Below are 19,696 nucleotides of genomic sequence, written 5' to 3'. Positions count from 1 at the left end.
ATCAATGTCCTTTTAAAGAAACTGATTTATTAATGATCAATGAAAGTGACAACCCAAATTTAAAACCGTGGAAATTCTTAACGAATAAAGATACATGATAGTAGTTAAAAGTGCACACCAGTTTATTAATAAATATCTAAGACATATATTCTAAAAAGTGGTACTCATAGAATCTAATTATCAACATAGAATCAAATGCCACACCATATTCCAATTGGAGAATGTAACCATCTTTATTTTGAACATTCTAACATGTTTACAAGACTTATAATTGCTAATTATTTCAAAGTGCATCAACATATTCCCCCCTTTTTCCTACAAATTAGCATCTTTAAACGTTTGACTAATTCATAGTTTCATACCCAAGTTCTCCCTATTTAAACAACTCCAACAAAGAATAAGCAATTAAGCTAAGTATGACACATAATAGGGTCATTTTTGACATTTTAAATAGAATAAAATAGGACCATTAGTCCACAAATAGTAGCAACGAATCCATTAAAAAAGCACGTTTAAGTTTGTAATTTTGCTCATATGAGAAAAAGTCTACATCATTGAGTCAAAATGAATGAAGTCCCCAAATAATTCGTTCAACAGCCAAAACCCACCAACTTCTCCAATGGCCAAGGGCAAAATCTGTAAAAACACACTTCTTTCTTTTTAGGTCCTTATTAAAGCACATAGCTGATTAGAGTTTGAATGGAAAAACACTAGAAAAAAGGTAAGTAAAATCGACTTATAATAATGTTATGCACCAAATTATACATCACAATATCCCCCACCAGATTTATTTTACAAGAATTTGAAAGAATATATCTTAGCTTTCCATTTTATTTTAGATTTGAAATACATTTAAATCATACATAAATATTATACTACGCACTGGTGTACACTTGTACGAGTACGTGAAACTTGAGTTTAAGATTCAGTTGATTGTATCTTATTACTCAAATATTGTAAAAGTATTACTTCATACATTGGAGCATTGGACTGATTGGAGTGTTTACTACGGATCGGAGTAGTAAATCGAAAAGGAAAAATATAATATGTAATTCAGTTAAAGATATTAAGAAAAATAGACGCCGTTATACTACATATATAGTACGTATTAATTCATGTTAACAAATTAATTATTTAACAAAAATAAGTCATTTAAAATATCAATAAACTATGTACCAAAAAAAGTACTCCGTATCAATAAACTATTGTGAATATTCCATTTATTTTTAATTTAAAATTTGAAATACATATTAATAAACTACTCGTACAAAGTATGGTATTTGAAACCTATTCTATTTGAGTTTACATGAATTTCTATTATATAGTCTTATTTATTTACATGAAATTAGTTAATACAAAGTATAAGTTGAATGGTCAATAACCCTTATAAGAATGCCCGAACCAAATGCCCCCCTAATTATTAACTACTTTGTACAACGTACAGTACTAATTTAAATAAAAGTAAACGAGGACTACTAGTACTATACGTAGTACAATTATACATTCTTCAATCACACGTAGATTTGACCCCCGCCAAAAAATAAAAAATAAAAAAAAAACAAATAAAAATAATTTTGGAAAATTAAAAAAGGGCAAAATCGTCATTTCACAACGAGTATAAGTAACTATCGGTTCGCTTTCCAACACTACTTAGCGCAACCCCAGTCCCCCCCTTCGCTCTCCTTTTTTCCCCTTCTCTTTCTCTCTCTAATTTTATTTTCATTTTCTCTCTCTTGAACATTTCGTCGAGCAGGTGTACATCGCCGGAAAACCGCCTTTTAACGGCAAAACCAGACCAAAATAACTCACACTCACTTCTAAACGGCGAGTTTCAGATCGACCCACTTCAAGAACGACGTCGTTTGTGCCTTCTGGGAGGTGGCAAAATGCGGAAGAAGGGGTTGTTCTTGTTATCGGGGTTTAAGTAAATAAAAAAAGGAAAATACAAGTATATAAATAAAGAGGAGAGAGAAGGAGAGGGATGGGAAAAGTGGGGTTTAGTATAGCGGTGGGAATAGCGGTTGTGACGTGTGCGGTGGCGGCGGCGGTGGTCGGAAAAAGGGTTAGAAGTCGGAGAAAATGGAAGAGAGTTGTTGGTGTTTTGAAAGAATTAGAAGAAGCTTGTGGGACCCCTGTTAGTAGATTGAAGCAAGTTGTTGATGCTATGGCTGTTGAGATGCATGCTGGTTTAGCCTCTGAAGGTGGCTCTAAGCTCAAAATGTTGCTCACTTTTGTTGATAAACTTCCCATTGGGTATCAATCATACATTTTTGATTTCAATCTTTGTCTTTTTGTTTGATAAAATGTGTTGTTAATTTTATCTATTTTAAAGGGGTTGGTCGATTAATTTGATTGTTTGTTTGGATTCTTGATTGGGAATGTGGGAAAAAGATTGAATTTTGTTGGGGGTTATAAAAGTTTTTTTTCAAGGTAATTTGATGATTAATTGGGTTGGTTGATGGCATTATGAATTTTTGGATGTTTATGCTTTAATTTGTTGTTCACATTGCCAAACTTTTTCATATTTTTTTTAGGTAATAAGTTTTGACTTGTTATGAACATTGAATATTGGTAATGTGGGTGTTTGATCTAAATTAGTTAGATTTTAGCACCTGGGAAATGTAGTTGCTTTATGATGTATATGGGGTTGGTGAAGTCCAACTATAATTGTTATAAAAATGGGTAAAAGAAATTTCCAAAATGTGATGTATTCTGTTTGTTCTCTGAGTTATAATGTACTACCTGTGGCCCTTTTTACTATTCGTTTTTCCTCATGTTTGATACTATTGGGATGATACTTTGGCAGATTTCTAGCTAATGTTGATTGTTACAATGTGTGAACATGTAATGTGGCAATGTGTCATATTATATTTTCCAAAACCCGACTTTAAAGCCGCATTTGTAGTTGGATTTATCAAACCAAATGCTTTTGTTGAACCATTGAAGTAAAGTTTCATATTTTAATTGCCGCTTGCTCTGAGCTGGCGGCATAGGCTATGGCCAAGTTTGTTCATAAGCGTGCTTGACGAGTATTTTTAAATAATTATATCGTTTGGTTCTTTGTGGAATGAGCTATGCAAATAGCAATGTGTTGGCCGTTGTGTTTAGAGCATTGAATCATCATCATATGTTTAGACTTTAGAGCATTGTTAATGAGCTTGATAGCCTTTTTTTATTGGTATACTTTTTGGTTTTTAGTTTCAGTGCGCAGTTGTGTAATTTTTTTTATCGATTGTGGGGGACGGTAGCAGTCATATTTCTGTTGAATGTGTGGGTTTTTATCTATGCAGCTGGCACAGTTGACAGCCTGTTGCCATTGAATGTGGACCTCACCATTGAAAAAGGGCAATATTGGCATTCTTGGAGTCATATTGTCCTGAATACAGTGAATAGTTGTCCTGTTTTTCACACCCAAGTTTTTTCTTACTGTAATGTTTTGTTAATTAGATATTTAGATGTGATACCTTCATGAAGGTAATTGGTTGTGGACCTTGTAGATTTTTATTTTGTTTACAATGCCCGATTACTGGCTGAGTGGCTGCATACTACTTGGACAAAAAGTGTATACCTGTAATTGTCTTTTTGTTTCTGTCTTATACACTCAATTGATTACTAGCAATTTTTTCCTTAGGAGTGAGAAGGGAATATATTATGCACTAGATCTTGGAGGTACTAATTTTAGGGTCTTGCGGGTTCAGCTAGGAGGACGAAGATCCGGTATCGTTAGACAAGATGTTGAAAGGAAGCCAATCCCTGAGCATTTAATGACTAGCTCCAGTGAGGTTGCTCACTTTCTTTCTTTGTATTGTCTTATGTGATTTGTTTTTTAATGTTCAGCCGTATTTAGAATATTGGATTGTTTTCATTGCAGGACCTGTTTGATTTCATAGCGACATCTCTAAAGGAATTTTTCGATCAAGAGAATGACAAGGATTCAGACATTTCTCCAGCCCCAAAAAGGGAACTTGGTTTTACCTTTTCTTTTCCTGTGAAGCAAACATCAGTCTCCTCTGGAATTTTGATGAAATGGACGAAAGGATTTTCCATTCAAGACATGGTCAGTGCTCAGTGTGTGATCGCTCATTGTTTGATTTTGTTACAGCCAGATTTTTTTTATAGATGGATTGATAGATGCTTTACTCACTGAATCATGGAGTCTATTCACCCCCCCCCCCCGGGTTTTTATGTATCAAATCTTACCATATTTTGCCACCTTAGTAACTATAATATGAATGTAAAAGGTTAAAGTTTGGTCGTCAAAAATGGTTATCTTTCCGTTTTTGTACTTTTTTTTTATGGTTAATGAAGATTTTCTCTGATTTTTCTTACTGTTTGTAATTGTTTGTTTCATCTCAGGTTGGGAATGATGTATGTGAACTCTTGCATCAAGCAATGTCTAGAAAAGGCTTAGATATGCATATTGCAGCCTTGGTAAGCTTATCTTTTTTGGCTAATGTATTTGTCTATGGTGTTGGAGTTCTTTGTGGCCAGTCTTTAATTATCAAAGCTACTTATCGTTTAGAATATAGGTCTTCAACTTTCACACCATATGCTTCAGTGATGATGTTTCAAATTTACAATCCAAAAGTAAACAATTACATGCTTGATATAAAATAGGAGGTAGTTGTAGTTCTTCTTTCCTTGCCTGTGCAGTCTGTTAAGTGTTGATGGACATAGACTGCCATGCATTGTAGTCTCTGATTGAAGAGTATAATTTTAATTTGTTGTTAAGCAGGTAAATGATACTGTGGGAACTTTGGCACTTGGACATTATAATGATGAGGACACTGTTGCTGCAGTGATCATTGGGACTGGAACAAATGCCTGTTATTTTGAGCGGGCAGATGCTATCATAAAGTCTCAAGGTTTTCCAACATCTTCAGGAGGCATGGTATCTTTCTTCAACCATATTTGGTTAGCACCTATTCTGATAAACGTTGTAAATTGTTATGTACTTATGGTATATGTCTTGTATTGATCAGGTTGTTAATATGGAGTGGGGTAACTTTTGGTCGTCCCATTTACCAAGAACTTCTTACGACATCGAGTTAGATGCAGAGAGCCCTAATCCCAATGATCAGGTTGGCTTGATCACCATCATGAAATTGACTCTCGAGGAGTTTCTTACACTCTCTTCCAAGATAAGAATAGATCATGAAGGAATAATTGAATAAAAGTGTTTTCTTGCTGCAGGGTTTTGAGAAAATGATATCTGGAATGTATCTGGGTGAGATTGTGAGAAGAGTTATATTGAGGATGTCAAAGGAGTCTGATGTATTTGGACCTATTTCTTCAAACTTATGCAAAGCTTTCATCTTGAGGTATTACCCTACTGGTGACTTTTGAATGGCTTTTATGCTGCCTTTTGTTATACCCCCTCCCTGCCCTTCTCTTATTGGCGTTATATTGGTTTCAACTTTGACTTTGTGTTAAAGAAGTGCCAAAAAATATTTACGGCATCTGCTTACTGGCAAGTGCCAAGATCCAGATTTCATAAATCCGCTTGGATTTTCGCTCTCTAAATTTGGCTAGCTTCCTTGATCACAATATCGGAAACAATTTTTTAAGGCAAAATAGCCCCTACAAAACAATGATGTCAATTTTATATTTGATTTAAACCACTCGGTAAGCTGCTGCATTGATGCATATTTGTCCATGTATTAGTACTTGTAACATTATCTCACAAAGAAAATCATCTCAGGACGCCTTTGATGTCGACAATGCATGAAGATGAGTCTCCTGACCTGGAAGAAGTAGCAAGAATTTTGGATGAGGTTCTTGGGGTATGTCCTTCTGACTGTATACTACAGCTAATTTCCCAACTGAATTTTGTAAATTTAATTCTTACATCACTTGTCTATCTAATTTTCCCTCTCCTTAGATTCGAGATGTGCCTTCAAAAGTCCGGAAACTCGTTGTGAACATATGTGATGTGGTAACCCGTCGGGCAGCCCGCCTTGCAGCTGCTGGTATTGTCGGGATACTAAAGAAAATTGGTCGAGATGGGAGTGGTGGGGTTGCTAGCAGCAGAGCCAAAGGTCCAAGCAGCAGCAATAGATTAAGGAGAACAGTGGTTGCAGTTGAAGGCGGCCTATATTCAAATTACAGAATGTTCAGAGAGTACTTGAATGATGCCGTGGCCGAGATTTTGGGGGAGGAACTCGCCCCTTACGTAGTTCTGAAGGTAACTGAAGATGGGTCAGGCATCGGAGCTGCTCTTCTTGCTGCCACATACTCGTCACCTGAGACTGTTGATACGTAAAAAATAAAAAAATAAAAAAAAGAAAAGGTTGCTTTGCCTTATACATATAATGTGTGCATATTATATATATTTACATAATATAAGTATAGGCCTTTTGTACAAAGATGTAGAATTCATTGGGTTCGGTCCATATGTATTCAGTATATATATGGTAGTATAAGGGCGGCTTTCGGGGTCTTGTGCAGCAGTTGATAGGGTGTTCTTTCCATCCAATTCTTATTAGTATAGCACAAGTGTAATATTTTGGTAAGAATAGTGAATTTGTTCTGGGTTTGTATTGTGTAAATATAGGACAGGTTATCAATCTCATGGCCTCTCTTTCTCAAGCTCAATATTCTATCATCAACCTTTTCAACCTTTTCAATTCAATTAATAACTTTTGACCACTTTATTCAATAGTATCATCTTTTGGTAAACTCGTAATTTTTCTTGCTTAAACGCATATTAAACCGAGTTTAAGGGAGGTGTTACTAACTTATATGTTTGTCCATTTTGAAAAGGCTGATTTGAAGTAATTGACTACGGAGTTTTGACTTTTAACAACAAAAAATGCGAATTTTAACAACAAAAAATTGCAAAATTTTCAAAATTGAATTATGTTTCTCACTAGCAACACATAAGTCAAACCCCTTCTTCGTATGAGGGTGATGGGGGCATTTTGATGGGCTTGGGCTGTTAGAAATTTTAGTATTAGTTGGACTGCATCACTACATGTATACATACCTCGTTTCAATTTTCTAACAACTTTTGACTACAATTTTTTTTCATCTTAGTGGTAAAAATTAAAAAGCATTTTAGTTTTTGAAAGAAAGTATCATAATTTTATTAATGGAGATTAATAAACATATTGATGATTAAAATTGTATAATTGACAACGTGCAACTCTAAGGGCCTGTTCACATTTATTGAACATAGACTGATTGAAGCTGAACTGAACTGAACTGAATAGAGTTGAAATGAATATTTTATGAGATGAAGAAAATTGGGAGCTGAATTGAACCGAACTGAACTGAACTAAAATTAAGCTGAAGTGAACATACCCTAATTGTTGTCATTATTAAAGAATTTTTTTTTTTTTGACGAGATAATTAAAGAATTATTAATCCCTAAGACAAGTATAACAATTGAAAGTTCCTTCCCCCCACCCCCAAAAAAAGTAAAGCAATTGACAATTGTTATACTTGATTCGTAAGATCTAATCCTTAATCAATTTATTAGGCACAAAGATTTACGTACATGCCATATAAGTGTACATGAAAAGTATTTAATAATACTTACAATCATACAAAATGTATCCGTTTATTTAGGTGTAACAAATGAGAGCTATAAGACAAAATATTTTAATCTGAACATGTTTTTTGGAAACAACAACATTCAAACCTTATTTATTGAACTTATGGAATATAATGAACAACTTTGCATCAAACTTTCTACGTAGTATTTTTATTTCAGATTAAAGACATCTGTATTAAACCTTACGTATATGGTAAAGAGTTTTCCGACTTCCCATTGACTCCTCGTCTACACCACGTGTTTCCACAACGCAATGACACCTTGATAATTTTTATTTTCCATCAACTGTTGTGATTTGTAAATAAAGGGGTTGGTTTTCCAAAAAAAAAAATAAAAAATAAAGAAAACAACAAAACAACAACTCTTTCACTAACTAAAAACTAGCCGTTGGAAAAGGACGCGTATAATCACGCCGCTCAACTCTAACGTTCCAAAAACATCAATATAATTAAAAAAAAAAGTTTATTTCTTTCTCAAACTTTTTCTTCATATTTTAATTTCAACATCACAGTGTTTATAACCCCAAATCAATCAATCTCTTCTTCTCAAACTCATCACTTTTCTTTTTCTCTCTATTTTCTCTCTCCTCCTTTCTCTCTCTACGAAGGAAGAAGAAGAAAGGAATTTCAAATTTCGATTTACTCAAGTTTCTTTCTCTTTCTTCTTTCTTTATCTCTTTAAATGGCGGCGATGAACGGCGGTTACTCCGACAATACTCCGGCGGCAACTCCGGCGGGTCTTCCGGCGAAGCAGAACGTTGCTCCTGCTAAGACTGTTGATACTCAATCCGTTCTTAAAAGGTCAATTGATTAACTCTTGTGTCAATATAATAAATTAATTATTTCTGGGTTCTTGGAATTTGTAGTTTCAATTACTTGGTTTGTATGAAGAATTTCAATAATTCGATTAGTACCCACTACTTGAAATTAGTTTATTCATCCGGGTTTTGATTGAATTTGATTAATTTTATCGATTTAGAAAAATGATAATTAGGGTTTCGATTTAGGGTTTTTAATCGAATAAGCTCCATCTTGTTGATCTAGAACATAAAAATTAGGGTTTTAAAAATCATATAAAATTGGGGGTTTTAATTTTATTATGACTGATTTTCTGACGATTTCTTTCCTTGTTTTTTTTTTTTCCTTGCGATTTTTGAACAGGTTGCAGTCTGAATTAATGTCTCTTATGGTAAGTAAATCATAATATTACAAAAATACATTTTGTTAATTAGTTTTAATCAACTAAAACATAATTCTAAAAATCTTTATTTTGTTTATTTGAATTAGATGAGTGGTGATCCTGGGATCTCAGCGTTTCCTGAAGAAGACAACATATTCAACTGGAAAGGAACAATTCATGGAAGCAAAGAAACAGTATTTGAAGGCACTGAATATAAACTTTCCCTAAGTTTTCCTGCTGATTACCCATTTAAACCTCCTAAAGTCAAGTTTGAGACTGGTTGTTTCCACCCAAATGTCGATGTTTTTGGTAACATTTGCTTGGATATTCTTCAGGTACATTCTGATTGTTAATTGTGCTTGATTATTGTTTTGATTTCGAGTCCTCGGATACCCGAACCGCCACACTAACTGTAAATTTATGAAATGTTTAGGATAAATGGTCATCTGCTTATGATGTGAGAACTATATTGCTTTCTATCCAAAGTTTGCTTGGAGGTAATTGAATTAAATGCACTTAATTTGGGAAGTTTATTTTGTTTTTCTAATTGTAGTTGTGATTAATAAATTTCTGATTTTTGGGGTTGTAATTTCAGAGCCTAATACTAGCTCACCATTAAACACACAAGCAGCAGCTCTTTGGAGCAATCAAGAAGGTTGGTGGTGATTTTGGGTTGTTGATTATTTTAATACAAAATTAATAGTTGTCGTAATAATATTAGTATTCCCTCCGTCTCTAAATGGCTTTGCGGAACTACTTTTAAAGACGGAGAGAGTATAATATATCATAATTAAAATAGTGGAGATTTTGACTGAATTTATGTTGTTGGTATGATGCAGAGTATAGAAAAATGGTGGAAAAGCTTTACAACAAGCCAGCAGCATAGAGAGTGTGGGGTGTTAGATGATGAAAAGGTTGGGTGGTTTGGGAGCATAGTTTATGATGATTTGTTAGGTTGAAAAGACAAAATTCTTTGTGTTTCAATCATTTGTGCCAATCATTTGTTGTTACACAGAACCTTTTTATTTTAATGGAATTTTTACATTTTTTTTACCTAATAAATAATTAATGTGTGTTTATCTCCTTTTGGTCTATAAAACAAGACACAAGTCTTGTACAATTCTGTATTGAAGGATTAACATTGTGAATCATATTGTCAACAATCGTAATATGTTAGAAAAATGTTACGCCCTCACCATTGTGAACTCGTCTGTAACAAGGGTGAGTTTTATTTGGCTTAGAAGAACAAAGTTTTTGACAAATTCCGAGTAAAGTGTAGAAAGATTAATGTTACAAACAAGTCACAAGTCTTAAACAATTCTGTACCATTGTAACATATCATCAACAATCATAAATATGGTCGAAAAAACGCAAGTGCAAGTGTAATAAGATTAAAATAATGTATGAAGCTATAATAACTTCAGTGTTAGGGGAGGAATTTATAAACTCCCTACTTCCCTAGTGACAATGTACTATTTGCTTCTGCTTCCCAAAGCTTGTAAATTCAGATTTTGACGAAAATATTCAAACTTATGAGAAGAAAAATATAGTTAAAAGGGTAAATACTATAGATCTCAAAACAATCTCCTGAATATTTTGCTTATTCTCTAAAATAAGCGGTATTATGATAATAAATAAAATAAATTAAAGGAATATGGAGTTGATTTATTAATTCATATTTTCAAGTTGAATAATGAAGGCTTTCAGAGAAAGTGAATGTGTAAGTGCACATATGACATAATTCTAAGTTCTTTTAGTATAAATCCAACTTCAACAAAGACTAATGTAACAATCACTAAAGTTCAACAGACTAGAGTTAAAAATTTAAGCTGAAACAGATTTGTTTATTTAGTTGAAGACTTGAATTCACTAGCTCAACAAACACACAATATGAGGCAAATAGGGGGTTTAGAGAAAAAGAATGAGCCACTAGTATACAACATTATGAGTGTGTAACTGTGTACTATCATCAAGATGCCCAAAAAGAGTGTCTTGATCTGAGGCCATATTCTTGTTGTGTGTCTTGATCTGGGGCCATATTCTTGTTGTCACTATTGACGTTCTTGTTCTTATTGTCCAAGTTGAATCTCGAGCAAGCCTTACTTAAACCTGGCTATCATGATGTGAGCTGCCTCAAATTAAACTTCGCCAACTCTTTGTACTTCTCCACAATACCAACCAAGCACACAGTCTAGAAAAACAAGGTCGAATATAAGATTCACATGGATTTAGTCTTAACAAACAAAAATCTAGAGACGACTATGGAGAAAACTAAAGCAAATTATGTATGCCAGCCAGTCAAGAACTCAAGACAACACACTTTCAGTACCTTAACAATTTGGACAATAATAGTCTTCTGTGGATTTTTGAGATCTACTTTATGTGGTTCAGGAACAGCTTTGGCAACCGCATCTATTATCTTCATCCTCTCGATGCCAGAATTGGCACGGGCATCATATTGAACAGCAAACTGAGGGAGTACATCCAAAACAAATCAATTATCAGATCCACAAGAACACTGCCATAAAGTTGAAGGAATCTAAGCACCACCAGCTTCCAACTTTCTATGTCGAACAGATATGCAGGATTTTTCTTCCCATGTCATAGTTCGTTTTGTACATTAAATGTCAATCACTCCATAGTAAAAATACCACAATTAATCTTCATAGAATTCACCAGAATATTGATTGTATGAATAATTAAAACCCAAGTAACACTATCTTCAAGCAAAAAAAAAAAGCACTGTTAATGAAAATTCAACATGCATAATTATGGCGAAATAATAACTTAGATCTGCCGGTACCATAGAGTGTTTGTCAAGCATGTATGGGCAAGTACCTTAATCGGTGCTTCAGCGGTGACAGGGAAGTATTGTTCAATAACTGGCTTAATAGCTTTTGATATTTCCTCTTCAGATGCATAACATGAAAGCTCTACGGGTAGCACTCTCAGAAGAAACCTACAGAAATGAAACATCTCAGTGAAGTCCACAACAAAGGTAGTACTCTTTTGTGAAGCTGTCAAATAAAGAAGCTAAATAAAGAAAGGCAGCTTGAACCTTGACATATGCTTTTTTGTAGCTGAAGCAGATTCCATCATATGCTGTACAAGTTCTCCAGGGCTAGGGTCTCCATCCCTTCTCCGCATAAGTACAAAGACAACACCATTACAGCCGGTATCAATCTTTGAGAAACGCCGCTGGTTCAACAAAACAATTTTACTTCAAATACTAGTATAACAGAAACACTCATTATGATGTATAATGTACCTTAAACATGTTAGACTTGGAGGGTGGGGGGCAGTGTTTTACGGATTGTCATATTAACTCACCTTGCTCTTATCTCCTAATTCCTTAAGTTCAGCTTCTATCAACTTATCAACAGATAGCTCTGCGGTATGATTTATGCTTTCTAACTTTTTGGTATCACTGCACTGTTTCTTTTCGATTGGTTCCTCATTCTCCTTGCTTTTGTCATCAGCTTGTTTATCAACTTCCTCACAACCATCAGCAACTTGTCCTGATCCAACCTCAGGCAACTTATCATCCTTCTTAGCAGGATCAGTATTTTCTTCCAGGGTACTTCCATTGTTAGCAACCTCTTCTGCAACTTTTTCAGACTGGTTCTCGGCTCCATTCTCGTCAACATTGTCATCATCTTCTTCATTATCAGAAGAGTCAGAGTATGAAAACTTTATTTTTTTGTTTGCAGGTTTCTCTGGTATCACTGTTATATTAGCCCTTGAATCCTTACCATCGATCAGCTCTTCTAAAATCTAAAAAAAATAAAAATTGATACTTTATAGGATTATCACACAGACAAACAGGAGGAAATAAACCAGAACAGGTCCAATTTCATGACAACATAAGGGCCTTCACAGCCAAATCATATAACATTTAAGACTTGAGTGTATAAGACACTCCATATACTTTGTTATGTGAAATTTTATGCAAAAGTTCAAGCACAGAGAACAACAAGTAAGACTTGATAATGCTCAAGTATTGTACAGTATATGGGTGTTTATGTATGTGCCAATTAGGTCTGTATGAAACAGCTGCTTTGCAAGGATACTACAGTAATATTGATCCGGCACAATTCATGAGCTGTCGTCTGTTTAATAGTAAGACCATAACACTTTTGGCAAATGACAAGCTCTTTTTAATTGTTTTCCTCTTCTCATCATCCACCTTGTGAAAAAAAAAAATCTGGACCATTTGTGCAGCACAAGAAACAATGGTTTTTGGAAGCTGTACTACTAGGACAAACTCACGCTGGAAAATTCTAGTACTAGAAAATAACTGAGTTCGGACCATTCAAAGTTCAAGTCTTGACCAATAATAAAGATAAAAGAAAAGGTACACTATAATCTCTTGAAGCAATGATACAACTTCAAGCCAATATCCATGCCTAATTGCCTAGGCAAGTAGGCAGTAGGTAGCACAGCTATGAAGTCCATGTTATGAAAGATGATACCTACTAAATATCACTTGAATTACTTTGTTCATGGATATTCAACTAATGATCTATTTGTCAGTAGTTTACAATCTTTCTTCCACGTTTTTCCTCTTGATCATTTGTGCAACCTAAGAAACACTACTAGGAACAGGAAGCTGTATTATCAAGGAAAATGCGTGCCGAAACTTTTTTATATAACAGAATGTAAATACCTTAGTTGGAACCCTTCAAAGAGTTCAAACCAATGCTAATGATAAGGGAAAAGGTCCACTTTAATCTCTTGTTGCAATCATACAACTTCAAACCAATACCCATGCTTAAGTAGCATAGTCTACATTAAGCATGTTCAGAGCCCATATTCAACTCAATATCTGTAGAACCACTTGGTTAACGAATATTCATCACTTTCCTTCTATGTCTTTACTTATTTCATCACTTTCCTTTCCTCCAAAGTTCTTATAAATTTGAAATTCCAAAAGATAATTTCTTCTCATCTTTCCTTAAGCCTAAAATAACTATTAGCTCTTGGAAACTTCTCATATATTCTAGCTTAAATACTTGAAGTTCAAACCAACAACAAATATCAGCGAAAAAAGCCCAACTTTTGACAATTACAAGGTCCACCTTAAACAATTAAGCAAGGCTCAATCTTCATAAACCAATTAAACTATAAATTTAACCACAAATCACATTTCACTTCAAATCAACCACCCCACCAAGATTATCAAACCCCATCAATTAATCACATGAATTAAGCCTAACAAATTAATAGTTGAGTTAATTAACAAAATGAACATAAAAATTTAAACTTGAATAATTAGGGTGCTAAAGATTACTTTTTTTATCAATCAAATAACATTTTTTGAATCTATTAACATAAATAAATAATAAAAGACGAATAAAAAATAAAAATCATACAGTATCAATGACATTGATAGCTTCATGAGAAGCTTGGTGTTCCCTTCCACCATCACAGGTTATGAAGAAGCCTTGAATTCCTGGTCTTAAAGGGCTTGGCCCCTTCTTCTTCACTGCTTTCTGGTAAACAAATTAAATTATAAAAAAAAAAAAAAAAACACACACACACAGAAATCAAAGAACAAGTTTATTAAATTAATCATATAATCAATAGTATATAAAAACTGAAGAAATGAAAATGGGAAAAGGAGGATTTACGTTGTGAGGTAAGTAACAACGTTTGCGTTTTTTGGGGTCATTGGTGTTTGCGGTTTTTGGTTGGTTTTCAGAAGCCATTGAAAGAGAGAAAGCGGTTAGTGAAGCACTGAAGCCGAACAACTGAAAGAGGGTTTTGTTTGAGAGAATTTACTTCAATTGGTTTTTACAACCTAAACGCATCGGTTTGTTGAGATGCTCGAACAAAACTCATCGTTTTGATATGTTTTTAATTTTATATCTTGTTTGAATTTACCTAAAATATGGAGTAAGAAGAAATAAAGTACTCGTACAAGGACAAGTTAACTTTTCCTTTGGGTATCATACTATCATTGTATCAGTGACAACCTTAATCTATTCTTGGAATCAATAAATTCGAATTTTGGAGCACTATAGCCAACACTATTGCATCTCGTTTTTTATGGGGCAAGCTGCAAGCAACTCTTATTGATATTGACTAGCTTCTTTGTTCGCATTAAGTGGATTCTAAGAAATAACACTACTCGTATTGATTCCAACAAAACTATTCACACAAGTAATTGACATCAATAAAAGAAATACATTTGTTTAAGTTTTCCTTAACAAATTACGTAATGTGCATTACCTTTGTAATACAAATGAATCCCAAAAGAGGGATTACAATGCCTTAAAAGGATTTAAGTAACAAATCCTTATTAACCGAGTTAACCAAAAAATACAAGTTGAAAAGGCTGATAAACAATTAGCCGGGACCGCCTCCGAGGCTCCGGAGCAAACCAATCCTCACTTGTTGTGCCTCTAGCCAACTTCAACATGGTTCACTTGACTTAGGGCTCAAGGCTCAAACCGCTCATGTAGTCAAGTCTAAAGTGCTCTCCTCCTCTCCTCACATTAGAATTCCAGTCGTTTGATTTCGCGCTAATTAGCCATTGATTTCTCTCTCCTACACTCCATTTTTTCCGCTCAAATTTTCTTCAATCAAGCTTCATCTTCGAATTCAAGGTTTCGAATTTGCAGTTTATTCAACTTTAATTAGTTCAAGCTTCCAATTTCTTCAATTGTTACAATTAGGGTTTATGCTTCCCTTAATCAAATTTTCAATTTTTCTGGTAGTAGTTTTACAATTAATAACCGAATTTGCATGTTGTTTCTGCAGATGGAGGCGCTTTACTCTAAACTCTACGAAAAGTACTCAAAACTCAAGGTTTTCCTCTCAATTTTTATCCTTCAGCCTTTTCATTTTTAGGGATTTTTCCCCAAATTGGGAAATTTTACAGAATTATGAGTTTATGCGGGTTTTTTCGATGATTTTTTCTCTCTCTAGTGAATTTTTTTTGATGAATTTATAGGGTTTCTGGCGTTAAATGATTGTCTATTTGGAATTTAGGTAGAGAAAGATCGTGAGTTGGATCAAGCTAATCAAGAACAAGAAGTGAAATTTATTGAGTTTATATCTGGTAGTCATTCTTTACTCTTAAATTTCACCACTCTATTAACGATTTGTGTAATTTTGCTCGATTTTCGTTCTCTTTAAAGTTTGATTTTCATTGCTAGATATTTAACTATAAAGTCTACATTGTTGGTAAATGGGCATTGCATTTTTTGGATGATGGTGGTTACTTGTTCATGTTACCTCCATTTTAATTGTCATTGCAGCGTCGGAATCTCTAGTAAATCATTTGACCAGTGAGAAAAACAGATTGTTAGAAACTATTGATGAATTACGGAGTGAAGTTGTGTCTCTGAGGTATCTATCGTTGCAATATTTGATGAGTTTTATTTGCTAAGCCTAATCATGACCACCTTTTTTTTTTTTTTTTTTTTTTTCGGGTTGCAGAACTGCTAAAGACCAACAGTATGATGATTTCCAGCAACTTTTAACGGAGGAGAAACAAAAGAGTAAGTTTAATATACTGCCAATTTTTCTGATAGTTGCTTTATGTTCTTGGATTATGCTATAAGCATATTGGATGATAAACATGCCATATAGTGTAGACTGTAGAGGTTCATGGGTAGTTGCTGCTCATTCCATTGGGAATTACTGAATTTGGTATTAAACATTGGAATTTGACATTAAAGGGTGCACAAGGATACATTTGCCCCCCCCCCCCACCCCCCCCAAAGAGAAAAGGAACATACGATAATTAGAATCAGAAAAATGAAAGGAAAATCAGTTTTGTTCCCCTCACTCCTTAGCCCCTAAAATTCCTATGTTTTGCTAAACGAGGGTAGGGATGCACCTTTGGTGGTAAAAAATGCTTAGTATGGGATTAGGGCAAAGCGCAACACCTAAGTGTGGGGTGTTAGGTGGTGATGTTGTTGCCAATGCCAACAACTCTTGGGGCCAAGGCATGGGGAATGTGCACAAGGACAATGCATAAAACACCTTATACTTGAAAAAAAAAATTCTATTTTTTGGCAATTGAGGGTAGCAGCTTGGCTTGCCTTAGTGCCAAATCAAGGTATTGCAAGGCCTAGGAATGCAATGCAATGCAAGCTAAGACAACGCAAGGCCAAGCTAAGGCATTTTAGGACATTATGGCAAAGAGTGGATTAAGGCTTGAGTGAGATGGTTTCAGGCACTAAGTATGCCTCTCATGTTTCTTTGGGATCCTTCGAAAACACCTCGATGCATAATCTGGCAGGTTAGAATTTGTTCTCTAAAAGCTAAAACTGAAGGCTATAATACATGAAATCAAACCTTTTTTAGAGGTTTTGGGACCCGATGTCAAAAAGTCTTGAGATCGTAGGTGATTCATTCCAGGGTCATATAATATTGTTCAAAACCATATACGACTAGTATTCGGTCATATAAAGGTTCGTGGCGGCCTTGAGTCGCTGAAAGGAGACATACGTTGTAAACGGTTAAATTAACGGTACAAAGGCAAAGTGGATGGTTCCAACCACCCAAATGGACTCCCCCCAAGGCCCCAACAAGGTTTTATCCCCGGGTCCAAAAAAGTCAAAATTTGTCCAAAAGTGAAGGCTATAATCCACGCTTTTGGACCAATTTTGGAGGTTTTGGGACCTGATTACGAAAACTTTTGGGATGATAGGGGATGCATCTCAAGGTCATATAATGTTGTTTGGAACCATGTATGACCAATAGTTGGTTGCATAATGGCCCATGATGGCCTTGAGTTATTTAAGTGAGGCGTTTACGTAAATGTCTTAATGACAATTTGGCAGATGGTCCTAACCACCCAAATGGGCTTTTGGGGTCTCGTGGGGTACATGGGTAGCACCTTGCCAATGCTTTTGTCTAGTTTGCAATATCACCTCTGTTTTTGAATTTTATCTCATGGTTAAGGACTTAAGAGTGTGGAGGGTTCTCTCTAGGTGTGGTGCTTTTGTTGCATTGTTAGTTTTGACTCAAGACTGACTCTTTGTCAAGTGTATGCAGATCACGAGCTTTCTGCAGAGGTTGAGAAACTACACCAGTTACAGCAGGAGATTCCCAACTCTAGCAACCAAAATAACCAACATGAGGAGCAGAATATTAACAGTATTCAACGTAGCCCATCTGTATCTCGAGGGCAGGTGAATGAATCACCAATGAGTATGACAAGGACACGTGCTAGACTTCTAATGGAAACTGATTCTGCCACAAATAGTGCATCAGCTGGTCTTCACGAGCCTCCAACCAAGAAAAAAAAGTTATCAGATCAATCTAAAGATGTTTCGAATGCACATGTGCAGGTACTTTTTGGGGCTATTCTTGAGCCTAGGATTATTGATACTTCGTATTATTTACTGATTGTTCTGTGTGTGAACGTGCAGCCAGAATGTTGTTGGAGCAACATTGACAATGAAGGTATGTCTATGTTGTTATCCCACCAATCAACTTGAGAATATATGCCTGCTAAATTCTTTGTTAACTAACAAATTTTCTTTTCAATACTCTACTATTTCCGTAACAGGTCCTTGTAAATGCCTGTTTCAAAATTTTGTCGAGTGCCTGACTGGCATGAAAGTTTCTGTTGCAAATCAGCCTGAGGGAAGGTGTTTACATGCAGTTCATCAGTCCAGTGGTAATTCATTGTTGATCATCTGTTAGCATGGATGGAGAGATTGTTGCTGACAAAGTGACAAGCAGCTCCCATCCTCATGACATATACGCTTAATGTTTGGAGTTTTGTGTTAAGTTTGAAGTGTCACTATCTCTTTCACCTGTACACTACATTTTTACCTTAAATTTTCTGTCCTCACTCTCTTTCTGAAGTATAATTTATTGTCCCATTTCTCATACAATAACCTATACTACCTTATGTAGTGCATATTTATGGAGATTTTTAGCCTATGACTTTCACATAGATTTCATATGAGCCTTTTGTTCTGTATTGAACCATGCCCCTGTTCCAGTTTTTTTTTTTGGCTGTGTTTTTAGTTTGAGTGAATTTATAGAAACACCAACGTGAATTCATAGAAACACCAACACACATGCTTATATTCATGGACTTCCTTCATGGACATTCTTTAGTGGAAATGGTGTTAGTGTGTTACTATTTTCTCATTTCATGGACAAGCTAGTCCTTGGACTGTTGCTGTTTGCCGCATAAGTGCATGTATGTTATATGATAAATTTACCTTTGCACTTAATTTGGCAAATTTTAAACTTAAATTTGTCTATTTTGGCTTATTGCAGGTTATTCATTTACTTTGACATGGGTGAATAAGGCTGCCCCAACTGGAGAGTTATTGTATCATGTTTCCTCCCTAGGGACATTTGCTAATGTGGCTCCGGAGTGGATGCAAGAAGTTATCATCTTCAGCACGAGCATGTGCCCCATTTTCTTTGAGAGGATATCTCGTGTTATCAAACACTGCTAGCTTTGGCTTCTTGTGCTGCCGCAGGCTCATTCTGGTACAGCGCCTTTGATCCAATGACTGAAATTCGAGACTTTATATGTGCATTAGTGATGGATATACTACCACTTATCCCTCATTATCTAATAGTTCTAGTAGCATTTTTAATTCTTCATTCATATGTGATGTATGTAGTAAAACCTGTGAATTTTCAGGTAGTTTCTCACCTATAAAAGCTACTTTTGTAAGTTAATAGTTTTTAATCTAATTCCTTCTACAGTGTTGTGTACTTGTGTGTTCTAGTTTATTTATTGCTTTAATGCCTCAACATAGATTAGCATAAACGATCTAGTTCAAAAGGCAAAACCTGATAACCTTGTGTTCAGAATTGAATACACATTTTTTTGTGCTTTCAGGGGTGCCTAGAGGCTGCTGCAGGCAGTGATTGACAGCGGTTTGATTTCAGTGGTGTTGTACTGACTGCTGAGTGAACTTAAAGTTTAACCTGAGATGATTTTGGAGCCATATTAACTTCCATGAATTTCTAACA

The 19,696-nt window shown here is 35.0% G+C and overlaps 4 protein-coding genes across 5 annotated transcripts; 3 read left to right on the top strand and 1 right to left on the bottom strand.

Moving 5' to 3' along the window:
- Positions 1-1,981: 1,981 nt before the first annotated feature.
- Positions 1,982-6,601, top strand: LOC110717167 (hexokinase-3-like). Its single transcript, XM_021895807.1, has 9 exons — positions 1,982-2,253; positions 3,632-3,782; positions 3,872-4,057; positions 4,357-4,431; positions 4,736-4,891; positions 4,983-5,081; positions 5,194-5,321; positions 5,702-5,783; positions 5,882-6,601. Exons 1-9 carry the CDS (start codon positions 1,982-1,984, stop codon positions 6,260-6,262), a joined length of 1,530 nt encoding a protein of 509 aa, XP_021751499.1. The 3' UTR covers positions 6,263-6,601.
- A 1,430-nt stretch (positions 6,602-8,031) lies between these two features.
- LOC110717182 (ubiquitin-conjugating enzyme E2 20-like) lies at positions 8,032-9,817 on the top strand. Its single transcript, XM_021895827.1, has 6 exons — positions 8,032-8,355; positions 8,716-8,743; positions 8,842-9,069; positions 9,168-9,231; positions 9,330-9,389; positions 9,574-9,817. The coding sequence occupies exons 1-6, from the start codon at positions 8,237-8,239 to the stop codon at positions 9,618-9,620; spliced, it is 546 nt and encodes a 181-aa protein (XP_021751519.1). The 5' UTR covers positions 8,032-8,236; the 3' UTR covers positions 9,621-9,817.
- Positions 9,818-10,453: 636 nt separating this feature from the next.
- On the bottom strand, positions 10,454-14,518 carry LOC110717176 (THUMP domain-containing protein 1 homolog). The gene is made up of 7 exons (XM_021895820.1): positions 14,365-14,518; positions 14,107-14,226; positions 12,065-12,508; positions 11,793-11,932; positions 11,573-11,693; positions 11,064-11,204; positions 10,454-10,925 (listed from the first exon to the last, which is right to left on the bottom strand). The coding sequence occupies exons 1-7, from the start codon at positions 14,440-14,442 to the stop codon at positions 10,851-10,853; spliced, it is 1,119 nt and encodes a 372-aa protein (XP_021751512.1). The 5' UTR covers positions 14,443-14,518; the 3' UTR covers positions 10,454-10,850.
- A 643-nt stretch (positions 14,519-15,161) lies between these two features.
- On the top strand, positions 15,162-19,435 carry LOC110717171. 2 transcript variants are annotated; one of them, XM_021895815.1, is made up of 9 exons: positions 15,162-15,342; positions 15,497-15,544; positions 15,728-15,797; positions 15,997-16,087; positions 16,178-16,239; positions 17,735-18,039; positions 18,121-18,154; positions 18,261-18,371; positions 18,986-19,435. In XM_021895815.1, the coding sequence occupies exons 2-9, from the start codon at positions 15,497-15,499 to the stop codon at positions 19,168-19,170; spliced, it is 906 nt and encodes a 301-aa protein (XP_021751507.1). In that variant the 5' UTR covers positions 15,162-15,342; the 3' UTR covers positions 19,171-19,435. The 2 variants fall into 2 exon arrangements, with proteins under 2 accessions (XP_021751507.1, XP_021751508.1); XM_021895816.1 differs by having other exon boundaries at positions 15,166-15,342; positions 17,744-18,039.
- The last annotated feature ends 261 nt before the right edge of the window (positions 19,436-19,696 follow it).

This window comes from Chenopodium quinoa, unplaced genomic scaffold (genome assembly GCF_001683475.1).
Source record: "Chenopodium quinoa cultivar QQ74 unplaced genomic scaffold, ASM168347v1, whole genome shotgun sequence".
NCBI classification, from domain to species: Eukaryota; Viridiplantae; Streptophyta; class Magnoliopsida; order Caryophyllales; family Amaranthaceae; genus Chenopodium; species Chenopodium quinoa.
The sequence above is the reverse complement of the archived record's forward strand: the minus strand, read 5'-3'. Positions and strand labels throughout refer to the sequence as shown.

Bases quoted from the DNA above. Each gene is read 5' to 3' on its own strand.
- LOC110717171 (XM_021895815.1), top strand. From the start codon at position 15,497: ATGGAGGCGCTTTACTCTAAACTCTACGAAAAGTACTCAAAACTCAAG. The intron at 16,088-16,177 runs GTATCTATCGTT...TTCGGGTTGCAG, and splicing joins AGTGAAGTTGTGTCTCTGAG to AACTGCTAAAGACCAACAGT. The intron at 18,155-18,260 runs GTATGTCTATGT...TTTCCGTAACAG, and splicing joins GAGCAACATTGACAATGAAG to GTCCTTGTAAATGCCTGTTT.
- LOC110717182 (XM_021895827.1), top strand. From the start codon at position 8,237: ATGGCGGCGATGAACGGCGGTTACTCCGACAATACTCCGGCGGCAACT. The intron at 8,744-8,841 runs GTAAGTAAATCA...TATTTGAATTAG, and splicing joins CTGAATTAATGTCTCTTATG to ATGAGTGGTGATCCTGGGAT. The intron at 9,232-9,329 runs GTAATTGAATTA...TTGTAATTTCAG, and splicing joins TATCCAAAGTTTGCTTGGAG to AGCCTAATACTAGCTCACCA.
- LOC110717167 (XM_021895807.1), top strand. From the start codon at position 1,982: ATGGGAAAAGTGGGGTTTAGTATAGCGGTGGGAATAGCGGTTGTGACG. The intron at 4,058-4,356 runs GTCAGTGCTCAG...GTTTCATCTCAG, and splicing joins GATTTTCCATTCAAGACATG to GTTGGGAATGATGTATGTGA. The intron at 4,432-4,735 runs GTAAGCTTATCT...GTTGTTAAGCAG, and splicing joins ATATGCATATTGCAGCCTTG to GTAAATGATACTGTGGGAAC.
- LOC110717176 (XM_021895820.1), bottom strand. From the start codon at position 14,442: ATGGCTTCTGAAAACCAACCAAAAACCGCAAACACCAATGACCCCAAA. The intron at 14,227-14,364 runs GTAAATCCTCCT...TTTGTTTACCAG, and splicing joins GTTGTTACTTACCTCACAAC to AAAGCAGTGAAGAAGAAGGG. The intron at 11,694-11,792 runs GTTCAAGCTGCC...TCATTTCTGTAG, and splicing joins ACAAAAAAGCATATGTCAAG to GTTTCTTCTGAGAGTGCTAC.